General features: G+C 33.9%; 2 protein-coding genes across 2 annotated transcripts; one reads left to right on the top strand and one right to left on the bottom strand.

Moving 5' to 3' along the window:
• Positions 11,004-13,043, top strand: LOC107643829 (IST1 homolog). Its single transcript, XM_016347584.2, has 5 exons — positions 11,004-11,337; positions 11,408-11,511; positions 11,615-11,786; positions 11,975-12,097; positions 12,173-13,043. Exons 1-5 carry the CDS (start codon positions 11,152-11,154, stop codon positions 12,827-12,829), a joined length of 1,242 nt encoding a protein of 413 aa, XP_016203070.1. The 5' UTR covers positions 11,004-11,151; the 3' UTR covers positions 12,830-13,043.
• LOC107643830 (homologous-pairing protein 2 homolog) lies at positions 13,319-15,407 on the bottom strand. Its single transcript, XM_016347585.2, has 6 exons — positions 15,263-15,407; positions 15,051-15,076; positions 14,389-14,656; positions 14,176-14,246; positions 13,883-14,071; positions 13,319-13,798 (listed from the first exon to the last, which is right to left on the bottom strand). Exons 1-6 carry the CDS (start codon positions 15,288-15,290, stop codon positions 13,700-13,702), a joined length of 681 nt encoding a protein of 226 aa, XP_016203071.1. The 5' UTR covers positions 15,291-15,407; the 3' UTR covers positions 13,319-13,699.

Below are 17,116 nucleotides of genomic sequence, written 5' to 3'. Positions count from 1 at the left end.
ATAACTTCATTTTAAAAATATTTTATAATTATCACCATAACCACTCTAAGTACAAGCATATTAGAATTTTTTTTATTATGATAAGTATTACAGTATTGTTTAACATTCTAACCCAAAAACATAAAGTCAGGTTCAATAAAGATAAAGATACACCAAATAAAATGACCCCTTTCTACATGTCTGACCTCATAAGAGATCAGGTACGACGGCATAGGACCGACTTTACTCATTTGAATAAGCAATCGAATCCTAAAATATCTCTTACTATCTCTCTACTCTATCTAGAAGAGAAATCTTAATAAATTTTCAAGATAAAGAGAACGGTTATCCACCAATAAAGGTAGAATTACTCAAAAAATTGGTTATCTATTCTACTATAAGTACACTGACACTCCTCAGGTATATTCAAGGCCAATATACTTAGACCTGCTCAACGTCCTTGCTAATTTAAGTATCGGAGTCTCTTGCAGGTACTATTCCCCACCTCCTCACGAGTAACTTGGACGGCAGCATCTCGGCTCCAATACAAGTCGGACGCTACCCCTAAAAAAGCTTGAACCTCACGTTCAAGCCCAAAAACAACCCAATTTTAGGTAACCCTCTGAACATTGGTGCCATTGCCAGGGACCTAGAAGTCTACATCCACGTATGGCGAACAACCAATATGAAACGGCCACACGACGTTTGAGTCAGCCACACCACGACGTTTTACATAGAAAGTGAAAGTATCATTGGTGAAAGAGACTCTAGACTGGTTACAGAGAAGTCTAGTAGGTGGAACGATGAGGTTGTTGATTATAACTCCTTGAAGGAAATGAATGAGAAGAACTTGCATTAAGTTGTCTAAGTACAGGAATTGGGAGCGTATAAAGCTCTTTTGACTTTTGATTGTGTATTGAATGCAGAAGAGGCGTATACATTTGAAATGAATAGCCCTTTGCAATCTTTCTGTAGTGTATGGATATGGGAAGAGACAAAGCAAAGTGAAACCCGAAGAGTGTAGTTAGAATGCTTTGGAGTTTTGTTGCATGCTTGGTTAGGAGACAATTTCAGTGCAATAGGAGGCCAATTGGGGGGAAGTAGTCGGATGTGATAAATGATTGGGTTCATATCACAATAGGCACCAATAGATTTGATGTATTGGTAAAAAAGGTGGGATGTAAGGCATATGGATTGAATTGCAACTTGGAAGCTGATGGAGAAGGTAGGCATAGCTGTGAACAACGAAAAAAAGTTATAGTAAGTGATAAACCCATATTTTATGATATATTTTGTGCTTAGTTTGAGTGATTTATTCAACCCTTCACCCACTTATTCATGTTAATTGCATGGTTTTACTTTCCCTTCCTTATTATGTGATGTATGTGAAAAACATGTTTCCTATGCTTTTAAATTAATTATTTTAATCACTTTTAATTCCATTCGATGCCGTGATTAGTGTGTTGAGTAGTTTTCAGATCTTCTAAGGTAGGAATGACTTAAAGGATGGAAAGGAAACATACAAAATGGAAGGAAAGCACAAACGGAGCTTCTGAAGAAACTGGCATCCACGCGATCGCATGGGCGACGCGGACGCATGCCAAGCGCAAAGAAGCAGCGACGCGGCCGCATGACTGACGCGACCGCGCGCCTTAAGCAGAACGCACATGACGCGATCGCATGAATGACGCGACCGCGTGGCAAGGAAAAGCTCCGAACGACGCGACCGTGTGACCCACGCGGACGCGTGACCCACGCGGACGCGTGACAGAGGCCACGCACCAGAAATTGCAGAAAATGCTCATAGCGAATTCTGAAGCTCTTTTTGGCCCAAATCCAAGTCCAGAAGGCATAGACCAGAGGTTATGAAGTGGGGGAATGCATCCATCCAGGGAGAGCTCGCCAATTTTTACTTTCCATGATTTAGATTTAGTTTTGAGAGAGGTTCTCTCCTCTCTCTCTCGTAGGATTTAGGACTTCTCTTAGTTTTAGGAGTAACTCTCAATCCTAGGTTCTTTATTTTTATTTATTCTTCCAATTTAGTTTATGAACTCTTCATGTTAGATTATAATTTCCCTTATTAATGTTATTTGAGGTATTTCAATTCATGATTGCTTTCTTTAATTTATGTTATTGTTGCTTTACATCTGAAGGCATTTTTATTCCAGTAGATTTACTTTTCCCTTTTGGTTTTGGTTAAGAAATCAGTAACTCAGGAGTTATCCAATTCAACAGCATAATTGATAATTGTTATCTTGCCAATTGAGTTGAACTTCAATAATCCCAATCTTTTCTTAGGAAATAAATAGGATTCGAAGATCAACCCAATTGGTCCCTTGACTTTCCTTTGCTTTAGTAAAGGTCAACTAAGTGGAATTAAGATTCAACTTTCATTGTTATTGATAAGAATAACTAAGCCTGGACTTCCAATTTCTCATACCTTGCCAAAAGTTTGCTTTACAGTATTTATTTATTTATTTTAATTGCTATTTAAATCAATTGTCATATTTGTTCCTCATTCTTAAAACCCCGAATTTACAATCTCCATAACCAATAATAAGAACATATTTCCCTGCAGTTCCTTGAGAAGACGACCCGAGGTTTAAATACTCGGTTATCAATTTTAAGGGGTTTGTTACTTGTGACAACCAAAACGTTTGCACGAATGGATTTCTGTTGGTTTAGAATCTATATCTACAACGCGACTATTTTTATAAAATTCTTTACTAGCAAAAATCCCAACGTCAGTAAGCAAGCATCCGATTATGGATATAGGGTGTTCACAAGAAACAACCATGGAAAATTATGGAGATCATGCGGCTAAAGTTGTGGTGGGGGTGCCAAGGAAGGAAGAAAAAGAGAAGGGTAAAATGTTGATTCAAGAAATAATTTTGAATGAGTGGATTAATGACCATTCAAAATGGAATCACAAAAAAAACGTAACATATCAATCACAAAAAATGATAATATGATTAATAAAGCTGATTCTGAAAATACAGTGACATGGATTTATAGTGGCAAGACTAGTGGACTTGAAAGAGTGGCCGTAAGAAAAAAAAAATAAAAACTGTTGTGTGACTGGTGCAAGGCCCAATAACAGAAGAATGTCCAAAAGAGTGCAAGAGAACTCCTTGGGCTCGAGATCTTGAAGTACTTTGGTTGGAGATACTGGAGTGGGTTTAGAAGCCGAGTCAAGTATATTAAACATGGAGCGGGTAATTAAGACTAGAATGGGAAACTGGGTAAGCCTGGAAGAAATTGTAACAACGATGCCTAGTAGGGGTCGATATGATTTGAATTTTTAAAAATCCAAACTGCATCCACTTCAGAACCAGTTTTATAGTTCATGAACCCAAATTAAAACTGGAATGACAAGGAAAACTGATTCTAAACCAGTTTGGAAAAATAAAAACTGATTTTAAATCATTTTTAAAATTGAAATCCTGTTTTACTTCCAAATTGGTTTCAAATCCGATTTTTCCAAAAATCCGGTTTTAAATATTTTTTTCTGAAAATCCAATTTCAAAACCAGTTTTTTAATTAAAAATCCAGTTTTAAAACCAGCTTTTAGAAATTCAATTTCCAAAACATACTTTTCCTACCAAAAATCTAGTTTTTAAATTATTTTTTGTTACAAATTTTGAAATTTAATATTTTAAAAGGTAAAATTAATAATAAAGTCTTTTTAAATTATATAGGTTCATTACACCTAAGATTTTGTTCTTTATAAATCTAATGACAATAATTAATGCATATAACATTTAATCATCATAAAAATATCAAAAGATGCCACCGAAAAATTTCTCTAAAACAACCACCACAAAATATCAAGATGCTCAGATAAAAAATAATACCATTGACTCATCATACTCTCAGTCTAAATCAGAAGTTACATCTCTCCTTTTTCCTCCACTCATCTCTCATGTATACATGTTGTCTTTCAATGCAAGCAACTCAAATGCTTTACAATGTTTCAAAGCAACCTCTAACATTTGAAAGGTAGAGTTCTACCTAGTCTCAATATCCATATAAGGCAAGCCTTTATACTAAATTTTTTTTATTTCAACACACTTTTAAAACCTAGTGGCTTTAGATGAAAAGATCTGACATATTTTACTGTACTATAAATCCTCAAGACTGATTCATCAATCTCTTTTAACCCTTCTTTTATAATAAGTTTAGAATATGTGCACAACACCTCATGTGAATAAATTTACCATTCAAAAGAATGCTATTCCAAGAACTTAATTGATGTTTCAGATATTTAATTACAATATTATTCGACGATGCATTATCAACTGTCACACTAAATACCTTATTCAAATTCAAATTACTTAAATAAGATTCAAATGTCGCTCTTATGGCCTCTCCTAAATGACTTGTCACTTGGCAAAAATTAAATATTTTTTTATGTAATTTCTATTCCAAATTTACAAAGTGTGCTGTCAAACTCATATAAGTAAAATTTTGAATTGAAGTCCAAGTGTTAGTTGTTAGACATACTCTACCGTAATTTGTCGAGAGAAAATCCTGCAACTTCATCTGTTGTTTAGCATAAAAAGCTCCAATGTCACGTGCTAATGTAGTCCATGAAAGAACTTTGAATCTTGCTTGCAGGGCATGCACAAATTTTTAGAATTTCGGGCTCTCAACAAAGTGAAATAATAGCTCTTCCCCAATAAGCATTTTCACAAGTTCCCTTCAAGCCTCCTTTTGGTCAAATTTGAGAGCAGTAGGTGAATTTAAAATACCATGCTCATCTATAGTCGGTGTAGTTGTTTTTCTTTTTTGTTCGAATCATTGTTAGGATTTTATTTGCATATTCTCAAATGACTACCTATTGAGCTAGTTTTATTCCCATATTGTATTAAACTACCACAACATTTTCATTTAGTCTTTTTCTCGGTAGCTTTCTTTACTTTAAAATGATCCCAAATAACTGACCAATTTTTACAAATATTTGACGGTGAAAAAGATGATTGAGTACTAGTGGATCAGATATTCTTGCTGCCTCAATATTATTATTATTAGTCATCATCCTCTACATATAATATAGAGGCAATATTAATATTAGAATACTAATCACTCACTAGTATAAATTTTCTTTTACAACTGTTATTCAAGTGAAAAACAATAAAATGTTTTTCCCTTAGGGGTTAAATTTAATTTTCTTGTCCATTAGTTTAACTCTGATGAAAAGATAAACCATGTGAATTTATTTTGTAAATGTCATTTATCATTTGTCATTTATCATTCCTCTAAGATTAAGCAATATTACATAAGAGATTTTAAGCAATATTACTAGAAATGCTTTCCTAGAATTTAAACTTGTACTTCTATTCATGTTCAAGATTATTGTTTACTATCTCAACCAACCAGTACTTTAGAGAACAGAACAAAAGCTATATTCAAAAAATGGAGACTCAAATTAAATTAAACTCAATAATGTTTAGGTGCGTACAATATTCATATCTCAAATTCTCAATTCAAATTCCGTCCCTAATAGTGATAAGAAAACTCACCCAAAAAAATAATACAATATTCCAATATAAAGACATAACAAATCAATGAAATTGATTAAGAACAAATGCAAATTTCACTAAAATAATCCAGTAAAGAACAAAAGAAATTGCAAACTCACATTTAAAACTAGAACTAAAACAAAAAAAACAAAAAAAAATGCAAATAAAGAAACACCCAGCAATATACCTAAACTTCGGAAGGGATGGAGCTGGAGGCAGAAGACGATGACAAAGTGACAATAGAAATCACAGAATGGCGGACAGTAGAACTCATAGCTTCAACCTCTGGGAGAGGAAGGGGACGCACCGTCGAAGATGAGGAAGGGGACGCACCATTGCAGGTTCAAGCTCTAGGAGAGGAAAGGGACACACCGTTGGAGATGAAGAAGGGGATGCACCATCGCAGCTTCAAGCTCTAGGAGAGAAAGGGGATGCACCTTTAGATATGACGAAGGGGATGCACCGTCACAGCTTCAATCTTCCTGCTTCTGGGCCGGCTGTGGCGGTGACAACAAACACCGGCGGCAGAGATAACACGTTGAAGAAGGAAGAGGACGAGACCAAGAAGGAAGAGGGAAAGACCAAGTGTTCAGCTTCCTATGTATATGAACCAGACTCTCAAATTAGCTATGATACACGGACACAGGATACGACACGACACAAGGCACGTTGACACACGAATTTTAAAATCTGAAAAGACACGAGGACACTCATATATATAAAATATAAAGTATCTTTTAGATAATGATATTTTGATATTTTATTGATATTAAAACATAAATTAATTTTTAAATTATTTGTAGTTTTAATTATAATTATATAAAGTATTTAAAATATTTTTTATTTTAACAAATAAAATATATACTATTTCTAAATTTATTTTAAGAATAAGAATAAAGTTGGATACATTGACACATGATGATATTTAATGTGTACAAACGTGTCCGAAGAATAATTTTTTATCTTTTATTAAGACATAGTTGGACATAACAGATACACATACTATTTATACTATTTCTAAATTTATTTTAAGAATACATGTTAATAATAAGGCTGGATACACTGACACGTGATGGTATTTAGGTGTTTCCAAGCATGTCCAGAGAAGAATTATTATTTTTTTATTAAGACACGATTGGACACAGCAGACACACGTGTCAGACGAGTGTCAAAGAGTGTCGTATCCAAAATGTGTCTGACACGCGGACACAGTAACTCAACAAAGTATCCATGCTTCATAGGAAATTTGGATTTTTTTTAAAATTTGGATCTTAATTTGGATTTGGATCTGGATCTGAGATTGTTTAAATGGTTTGGAATAAAAAAAACCCAAACTATAAAATAGATACAATTTGGTTTAGATTTTTTATTTAAAACTGATTTTTTCAAATGGTTTCGTTTGGATTAGGTTTAAATCCAAAATTAAATTTTTTTTTTTGCACAGCCCTAATGCCTGGAGGAGGTGACGGTGCTTTATTGGTCCATGGAGAAGGAAGTCGTCTTGACGAAGGGGGGCAATGGGTTAGCCATGGCAACGGGAGTTTAGTGTGGCCGAGAAAGAGATGTGCACTGACGTCACCTGCGATAGAATGTGATAATGAAGCGGTTATGGAGACATAGAACCAAGCTGGAATACACTCAGTGGTGATAGTGAAAGCAACGAAGGGTGGACTTGATGGAACTAGTGCTGATGATGATGCAGACAACATTGGTGATAATACGGATGATGGGGCTGAGGTTGCGGATGGTTATAGCATGGAACCCATTACAAGGGTTTGTGTTGATGAAGAAGAAACGAATCAAGGTGGAAGAACATTAACGAAGGAAAATGGGGTGGTCTCTACACGTGATTAAGATGACAATGAGAATTAGAGGAGCAGATGGTACCAAAGAAGGGAGCGAGGGTACCAAAGATAGTTAGGTTTTTAAATTATAGGAGCTGATGCTTAAAAATAGAAAAACATGAGATTTAGCAGTGGCATCAAGTGCAATGTTGTACAATGAAGAAGATGACATCATGGCAATTTTTTAACCGCAGAATAAAAAAAATTTCTCAAAAAAAGAGATTGGCAAAACAAAAAGAGAAAGCAAGACATTGCAAACCCAAAAATCACAAAAAAAAAGTGTGTGATATTTGCTAAGTACCTACCAGAGTCGGTCTATGGAAGGATATTTGCCAGCTATAGATTAACGAATAACATGTGAGGGACAAGATGATTACTAGTCAGTCTATGGAGATAGGTGATAGAAGAAGAACTCAATTTTGGGAAGATGTCTGGCTACAATGTGGGTCTTTAAAAGCTTGATTCTCGATACTCTTCTCAGTTTCAAAACAAAGAGGACCTGCCATAGGGAATTGTGAATTTTTGGATGGGTTAGAGTGGATTTGAAACTTCCAATGGAGGCAAGAGTTATACCAATGAAAGTTGGACCTAGTGAATCAGTTACATGATACTTTAAGGCCGGTTAAACTAACATATGGCAGAGAATATAGAGTTGTGTGAAAGTTTGACATAGAATATATTTTTTTCTACTAACTCTTTTATGCAGGTGTTGTAGACAGAAACACTTCCGGAGAATGTAACAAGTTATAGTTTTACTAGAACTGTTTGAAAAAGCTTAGTTCCACCAAAGGTAGAGTTGTTTATTTGGTTTGTTTTGATAGACAGAGTAAAAACCAAGAAAAGATTGAGTAAACTAGGTGTTGATAATCAGGATGATAATATCTGTGTATTATGTGAAAAAGATGTTGAATATATTCACCACTTATTCTTTGGCTGTAAATTTATTTGACAGGTATAGTCCGCATGGTTATCTGATTTTGGCAGGTTATGGTCCATTCTAGCCACGTTAAAGAAACATTTTGACAGTTGGATAGGAGTTCACAATAAGAAGAAAAAACATAATAAATGGTTGATGTGTTTTTTTACGATTATTTAAAATGTCTCAATAGAAAGGAATAGAAGGATTTTCCATAACAAAAAAATAGGTGTGGAGGAAATAATCATGAAATCATTTCAAATCTATAAAGAGTGAAGTGGTGTGGATAGCTCTTATTGTTGATGATAATATTAGTGATGACAATAAAATAATTTTTTTCTTTGTTGTTGTTTTTATCTTGTTATTTTATTAATCTTTTTTCTATTTTTATTGTGTTGAGCTTTCTTATTTTTTATTTTTTTTTTTTAAAACTTACGCATAAGTTTTACGAAACTTACTCTAAAACTTGTTAATACCATATAAGAACAAGGGACCAAACACAAATCTTTTTGTTTATAAAACTTAAAATCAAGATATAACACGTTGATAATATAAAGACAAAAATCATATATTAAGGAAAAAGAAACAAGTTTAAAAGAATAAAAGTAGCAATAATTGTCGAACTTTGGTGTTTTTGGGGGGTCAACAATAATTGTTGAACTTAAGTATCGTGCTTACGCATAATGAAATGGACGTGGACCTAACTGTGCGGGGTTTGCGTCTGATGCCTCTCATGAAATAGTCGTACCAAAACGATGATTACTTGTTAAATAAAGGATTTGCTTTTTCATTTATGTCCCTCGTTCCTTTCTTCATTCAACTCGTTCATATTATGAACAGAACCTTCTTTGAAGGTGCATGGCGACTCAGACGCCACACTTCATGTTCTTTTCCTCGAAATGTTACCAACCGCGTAATAGGCATTTAGAGCAGGTTCCCTCTTGGTTCCATTGTTCCCAATACTTCCTTTCTTCTTTGCTAAGAAAGCCCAAATGACCATAATTGCAAAATGAACCATTTCGAAATTATTGAATGCATTCCATTAAGCTTAACTCAGTACAATAAAATGATACAATATAGAGACTTATTTACACACAAAAAAAAGGAGTTGGGATTTTATTGCCTATAGAGTGTTGAGTAGGGAGTTCAAAATTGCTACAACCCGAAAGAAAATCTCTATAAATGAGTGAAAGAATAGAGTTTAAACAAAAAAAAATCGGACAAAGAAAAATTGATTAATTTGTAAAATTTTGGACATTAATTTAATTAAATAAAAATTTAAAGAACTAATTTGACTTGAACATTTACTCAATTTTAAATATAAATTGATTTGTATTTTTAGGACATTACGAGAACTACTAAATATACGAATTGGCTATCAATAGGTTTTGTGGTATATATTAATGTGGTATCACTTATAAAACACGCTTAGTTGTTGAAAACTTGAAATATGAGTCACACTAAAGGATAAAGCATTGGTGTGATCTGTACTAACATGGAACACAAGAATTTAAAAGTAGATTTGATTTGAAAAATGTTTTGTTTTTATTTTTAATATTTTAGTTTTTATTAATCAAAATTAATAAATTCTACCATTTTTGTAGTATTTTTCATATAAATAATATCTAAAACACAGAAAATAGGTAATAATAAGTCAATTTTATGGTTTCTATAAGTTGGTGCTTAAATTTTATTTAATTTATCTTTTGTAATAAATAAATATTAATTTTTAAATTTTTTTAGGAGGTCTGCTACACATACAAGTCTTTTTGGCTTAGAAGTCTTACAAGTTGGCACAAACCCAACAAAAAACACGCATTACACTCTCACATTCAAGAGTAAATAAACGCACGTTATTCAACCACTTCCTGTTTCCAAAGCGCGCTACTCACCATGCATTATAAACGACTCTTCTTCTTCTTTCTCTCTGAAAACAAGTTTCTTACCAAATTTGAAGATAATGGAACTTCAGAAATACACCCAAATGATTACAGAAATACACTCAAATGATTACAGAAATATACCTAAAGGATTACAGAAATACACCCAAACGATTACAGGAATTCACCCAAACGATTATAGAAATATACTCAAAGGATTACAGAAATACACCCAAAGGATTACAAAAACTACACCCAAAGGATTTAAGAAATACACCCAAAATTCGTTGAAGTACATCTTATGCATAATTCAGAACTCTTTCTCTTTCTCCTCCTCATCTTCTGTTACTTCTTCTTCTTCAAAAACGATTTCAGAGCTTGATGTCAAAAAATAATGAAAATCGAAAATAACGAAGAAAGAAAACAGAAAGAAAAACACGTAAATGAAGAAGGAGAAAGAGAAGGCAAGAAACGAAAGAAAAGAACGTGCAGCAAGAAGAAGAAGAATGTCAGTGAAAACGTGCAGTAACAGTTGAAGAAGGAGAAACAGAAGGCAAGAAATGAAAGAAAAGAAGAAGAGGAAGAGGAAGAAGAAAGTGCAGCAAGAAAAAGAAGGTGCAGTGAAAACATGCAGTAATGGTTAAAGAAAAAGAAAGAGAAGGCAAAAAACGAAAGAAAAGAAAAAAAAAAAGAAAAAAAGGAAGAAGAAGATGTATTTATAAAGACTTGTATAAAAAAACACTTGTACATGGAGAATTTCTCATTAAGAATATGATGAAAGCATTTAAGGTTTTACGGTTTTACCTCATCTCTAAAAAATAAATATAAATAAATAAATAATTGAATGACGAATTAGTTACTTGCCGACTGGTCCTCTGGTTCATTCTTAAACTAGCGTTTAAAAGATCCATTCTCTATAACTGGCATGAACGTCCTCAAGTTTGCGTGTTTCCAGAGGTTGGTGCCTGCCATAGTTGAAATTATTTACTCCGCTCCTCCTCTACTGTAAGATGGGTAAGAAGCTCGATGCTCTGCTTGGAAGAACTTTCAAGGCTGCAAAGTTCAGGCCTATCATAACGTTAGCCATTTCACGCATTGCTGTGCTCAAGAACCAGCGCCAGGTTCGCCTTAAGCAAGCCCGTTGCGATGTCCTTCAACTCCTCCAACTCGACCACCATGAACGAGCTTTACTTCGAGTAAGTTTACATGTATAATATTATTAATTGTTTTATAAAAGTCATACTTTGATCATTTTTCTTCTCATAGGTTGAGCATGTTATCAAGGAGCAAAATATGTTGGATATGTACGACAAGATTGAAGGATATTGCAACCTTGTGATCGAAAGGATCCATCTCATTGAACAAGAGAGGTTAAATTTATTGCTCTACACTTCATAATTTGCAATTTTACTTGATGAATTTTTTTTTTTTTTACTTATTAAATTCACGAGCTGTGTTTTGTTCTTTTCATAGGGAATGCCCTGAGGAACTGAAGGAGGCAGCATCCGGGTTACTCTATGCGGCTTCAAGGTGTGGAGATTTTCCAGAGATACAAGAGATTCGTGCAGTTTTGACATCTCGGTTTGGCAAAGAGTTTGCTTCACGTGCTATTGAGTTAAGGAACAATTGTGGAGTCCATCCTCAGGTACGTATCTTATATGATAATCAGTTATTTTATCAAGTCTCAGATTGTCATCTTCCCATTATTTTGTTATGGCTGCTTTAGACACTAGCTTGATTTATAACTGCATACCAAATGCTAATAAATCACATTAGTTTTCTGAGTAATTTTTCTTTTCTGTATTCATCATTTTTTTATGTGGCTACTTATAGATGGTACAAAAGCTGTCAACAAGGATGCCAAGCTTGGAAAGCAGAATGAAGCAACTCAAAGAAATTGCTTCTGAGAACAATATTATTCTGCAACTTGAAGAATTTTCCTCTGTTTCGGTTGAGGTAAATATAAAACCAAAGGAAGCAATATAGTTTTTTCTAGACAACAAATAATGGTATCTGATGGGATATATGCAGGAGCAATTCAATGCGGAAAATCAAAACCAGAACAAGCACGGGATAGGGGAAGAGATTTTTCATAATTTCCCTAACAGAGGAAAAGATGAGGAGTTATCCAATTCATTTAAGGCAAGGAAAAAGTACAAGGATGTAGCTGATGCAGCACAAGCAGCTTTTGAGTCAGCAGCATTTGCAGCAGCTGCCGCAAGGGCAGCTGTGGAACTCTCCCGATCTGAACCCCATGATCCTGATGATCATAACACTTCAAGCCCCAAACCGAGAAAATTTTCTCATGGCCATAAACCTCAACTGGAAGAGACAGAAATCTTTAATGAAACTCTAGGAGATAACAAGAATATAAACAGGTTAGAGAAACCAAAAGACAGTTTAGGTTCCAATTCAATTGATGAGATTTTGAAGGTGTCAGTTGATACAGAAATTGAGGCTGATACTTTAAATAAGGAAGTAGTTTTTGATGAAAGTGATGACGACACCAATAATAAAATGAACATAAATCAATATTCTATGCCGATATCTCCAAAATATACTAAGGGTAAGGCAGTTGGATCAGGCTCTCAGAAAGATGAATCTAATAAAAAAGTGACAAGAACCAAGATGCAGAGTGGACCTCAGTTGGATTTGGAGAAGAGGCCAATTTCTGTGAGGACTAGATGAGTAGACAAGTACAGGTTGCTATTGAAAATGAATGTATGTTGCTTTCCATACTGCATTTTGGATGTGAGTTTTGCTAGTAGCTTATCTAAGCGTGTAATTATGGATTCAATATTTTTTATTTTTTTATTATCAAGATATTGTTTTGGATTTGCAGTGTTGTAACTTGTAAAATTAGTTTATTTAGGTGGAATAAAAATGAATGAAATCATCTGCAGTTGTTGCAACAGTGTCATAGAAATAGGCACCCCGTGGACATTTGCATAAGAAACAGAATGATATTTGACAATACATATGATGGAAGAAAAAAAAAACAGATGATCTTAAGAGACTTCTAACTGAGGTTGCCATTCATAATTAATATTGTATGGGCTATGTCAAGTTAATATAGATTAAACTCATTGTTAACCATTATGGTATTTTCTAGCTTAGAATTGTTCAATTTAAACAGAATCTGTCATACATGGCAAAGCAATTGTAAGAATCTTAACATCGTGCTTAAGAGTTATTCTTGGAATCTATTAGATGTCAATAGTGATTCATCAGCAGAAATGATGCTGAAATCAAGTAGGAAAATGCTTCATATTGATAATTTTATATGACCTTGAAACATGTACATTAGTGAAGTATGCTATATTTCTGTCAAATGCAACTGATGTTAATGCCTAAAAAGATATAAACAATAACATTGCAGTGAGTCATGCTTGTAAATTCACTAGGGAACAAAGGCAACAACTAGGTCTGAATTGTAAACAATTACATAGGGAACATAATTTTCAAACATGTTCAGGGAGGTCAGAACCCCAAGGAATATTCACACCTAATTGTTTATTAGGAAGAGCAGACATCTGAGACTCCGTCCTTATAAATATATCAGTAACCCCTTGGCCTTTTCTTTCCTTGTTGGATAAGGTCATTGTATGATTGCAAACTCACTCCAACATCTTCATCATATTCTATTCCAAGCTCCTCCTGCCAAGTACAAACATGTATCAGTATTAGAACAGATACATAAAATAAAACAAAATCCGTGATCATGATGACCCAAAACAATACCCTTAATTCCTTGGGATCCTTAGGTGAATTCTCAGTAAGAGTGTCCCATATATCCTTGAACATTCTTTTACGCTTTCTCCACTGACTTATTTTCTCTGATAACATGGTCTCCACAGCCATGCGTTCTTCAGGACTCACCAGGGTAACACCTCCGCGTAGCTTGGTCAACTTGTTCTCCATTTCTTGAACCTGAAGCAGAAGCCAGAGATGGAAACAATCTTAGTCAAAATCTGCACAATTGCAAATTCTTTTATCAACAATGAAATTCAGCACTAAACATGCACACTAGCTACCTCCATCCTCAGATCTGCTTCTCTACCACAGATCTGTTCCAGTGTTAAATTTGACTGCAATGATTTAATCTCTGCAGTTACAAGTTACATTCATAAATTTCAGGATTCAAAAGGAGCTTTTTTAAAATCTCAAATTGATGAAAACTATCAACAAGAAGGTTTTTGATAACATTAATCAATGCGATGGTTTGATGATCACATAATTCAGTGTACCTGCTTCAACCTCATTAATAGTCTTTTTCTGTTCTTCAAGCTGCTTTTGCAGTTTGGCATTCTGTTCTTTCATCTGATTAAGCTCTTCACTGTTCAGGATGTTGAACTGATCCTGCCGGGCAAGGTATATCTTCTGCTTGCCATACTCCTTGAAAGAAATACGGCCACCATCAGCAAGATTGTCCAGTGCTTTCTGTATGGCTGCCTTCTTGAGGTTGAACTTTTGCAGAGCATCCGCCACATTTTGAGCATTCAAAGGCCTATTTTGCTGAGAAAACAAAGTGAAAAAAAAAAAACCAGAAAATAAACGAATTTTCCAAAGACCCAAATCAACATAAGTTAAATTATTCAGCTCAGAAAAGTGTGCTGTTTTCAATTACTTTGGTGGCAAAGAAACTGAAAAGACCATAAGCAAAATATGGAAACCTCAATGAATTTCACCAAAGACACTTATCAATATAAGCTAAAGTATATAGTTCATAACCGTATGCTAATTTTTTTAACGCATAGAAACTAAACTGGCAAAAGAATAATAATAGAAATTGATTAAAAAGAACGTGAGGCGATTCATGAACGCTACTGTTCGAAGAAGACATTACTTGTGAAGAACAAGCGCAAACAACCATTTAGCATCAAAAGTATATGACTACAACATAGGTTACCTCATTCACGAAGTTCAACACGATCGCTGCGAATTAAACGAAAGCACAAATAAATAAATAAAATAGATGAAATGTTCAGTTCAGAAAAGGAAATCGCTAAAGCAAAAGCTGATAACAGAAAGGGGAAAACAGAGAATAGAGAGCTTCAATCTGAATCTAACAATCAAAGAGAGCAAGGGTGGAGGAAGTGGCGGCGCCGGTGATGGATTTACCTTCCGCGCTATCCGATTTTGGAGCCATTGTTTGGAGTATGAAAAAATGGGCGGGAAAATTTACGGAACTCCCTTTTCTCCTGTTTCAGTGTCAAGTGAGGATTGCCTGGCAAGTATACTGGAGACTTGCGAAGATGGTAGTTTACGTCTTTACGACATCGTTTTACTTTTCTAGCTACAATTCACAATTATTTTTAGCTTAGATAAAATTTTCAGTCGTCTATTTCTTTTTATTGTTTAAAACTTTAAATTTCTTAATCTGGGAATCTTAGAAGTTACACTCTTCCTTGTTTCCATTCTAATATGAAATTCCAAACCGAGTAACTATTTTGCATCTTAAAAGATTTAATTTTTTATGAAATAATTATTTAAAAAAAAATAAAATCTTGATCCTCTAAAGATAAATACTTGAAAAAAATTATTTTTTTTTTAATTTTTTTCATTCACAATAAAAATTACTAAAAAAAATTCTCTAGGCAATAAATTTGGAAGATGAAAAAAAATCAAATTTTTCCAAGTAAATTTTAAAAAATTGCATCAAAATATGTAGCTATATTTGGTGCATTTTTTCAAATTGAAATTATATTCAGATAAACAAAATGCCAATTTTTTTTAAAAGTTATTTTATCCAAAATTAAAATTTTTAAAGGTCAAAATGGAAGTTTATTCTTCCAACTCACAGACACACTTTACAACTTTTACGGTTAAAATATACGAATAGATTTGGAAGTTCATTATACAACATTGTGATGCATCACAATAAAATATACGAAAAAATTCTACATCCATATAAAAATTACATGAATGTTATTCAAGTACCTTCCACTATATGCATTTTATACTCGTTTGTTTTACACGCGTCTCATATAACGTATATAACGTAATTCTTCTTTTGCGTGATCAACCTTTCTCAAAGTAAAAACCTTGTTCTCTTCTCGCGTTTTCTTTCTTCTTGTTCTTCTTCTCTGTTCGCGTTCTTCATCTTGTTCCTGTTCTTGTTCTTCTTCCTCTTCTCCTTTTTCTTCTTCAACCTAATTAAATTCGTTGTTCTCCTTTGTTCGCATTTTTCTTCTCTGCATTATGGATCTGGATTGACTTCAACATAATTAGCTTCGTCGTTCTTCTTCTTCTACTTCGTTTTCTTCTTCGATCTGCACTTCTAAATTGAAACAATGAATGAATCAATTTTAAATCAGTTGAATGCGTGCAATTTGGATAATTTTTTCGAAACGCATCAATTCGATGAGATTTGGATTATTGAATTTTGAATCAAATTCAATGGAATGCAATTGCTAATTTTATTTGAATTGAATTGAATGGACTGAAGTGATCTGTATCTAAATTGAATTGAATTGATAATATGTAAATTGTAGACAGAGTTGTTTCGAATTTGGTTTTGTATAATGGTTTCGTTCACTATGAGTAACTGTTCGGTTCGATAAGTACTATAGAGTTGTTTCACCATGTTCATGTGTTCGGTTCGGTATGCAGAAAGAAGTCTAAAAAAAATTAGACGAATATATTCTGTTTTGTTCCCTAAGCACTATATAATTGTTTTACCGTAATTAAGATTTCGGTTCACCGTATTTAAGATTTTGGTTCACCGTGTAGACCAGCTGTTTTGTGGATGAAAAATTTGTCTCAAAGGTGGGAATGATTTTCAAAACACTAGAAGAAGCTAGAAAGTTCTACAAACATTATTCCAAACTTGCTAGTTTTTCTACGAAAATAAGGAACACGACTCGAGACGGAGACAAGATTAAGAATCAATTAATTGTATGCACCAGAGAGGGGAGGTGAAAATCTAAGATATCTCCAACTTTGAAGACAAACCATTCAGCTGGGTTAAATTGC

This window comes from Arachis ipaensis, chromosome B05, assembly GCF_000816755.2.
Source record: "Arachis ipaensis cultivar K30076 chromosome B05, Araip1.1, whole genome shotgun sequence".
In the NCBI taxonomy this organism is placed as follows: Eukaryota; Viridiplantae; Streptophyta; class Magnoliopsida; order Fabales; family Fabaceae; genus Arachis; species Arachis ipaensis.
The sequence above is the reverse complement of the archived record's forward strand: the minus strand, read 5'-3'. Positions and strand labels throughout refer to the sequence as shown.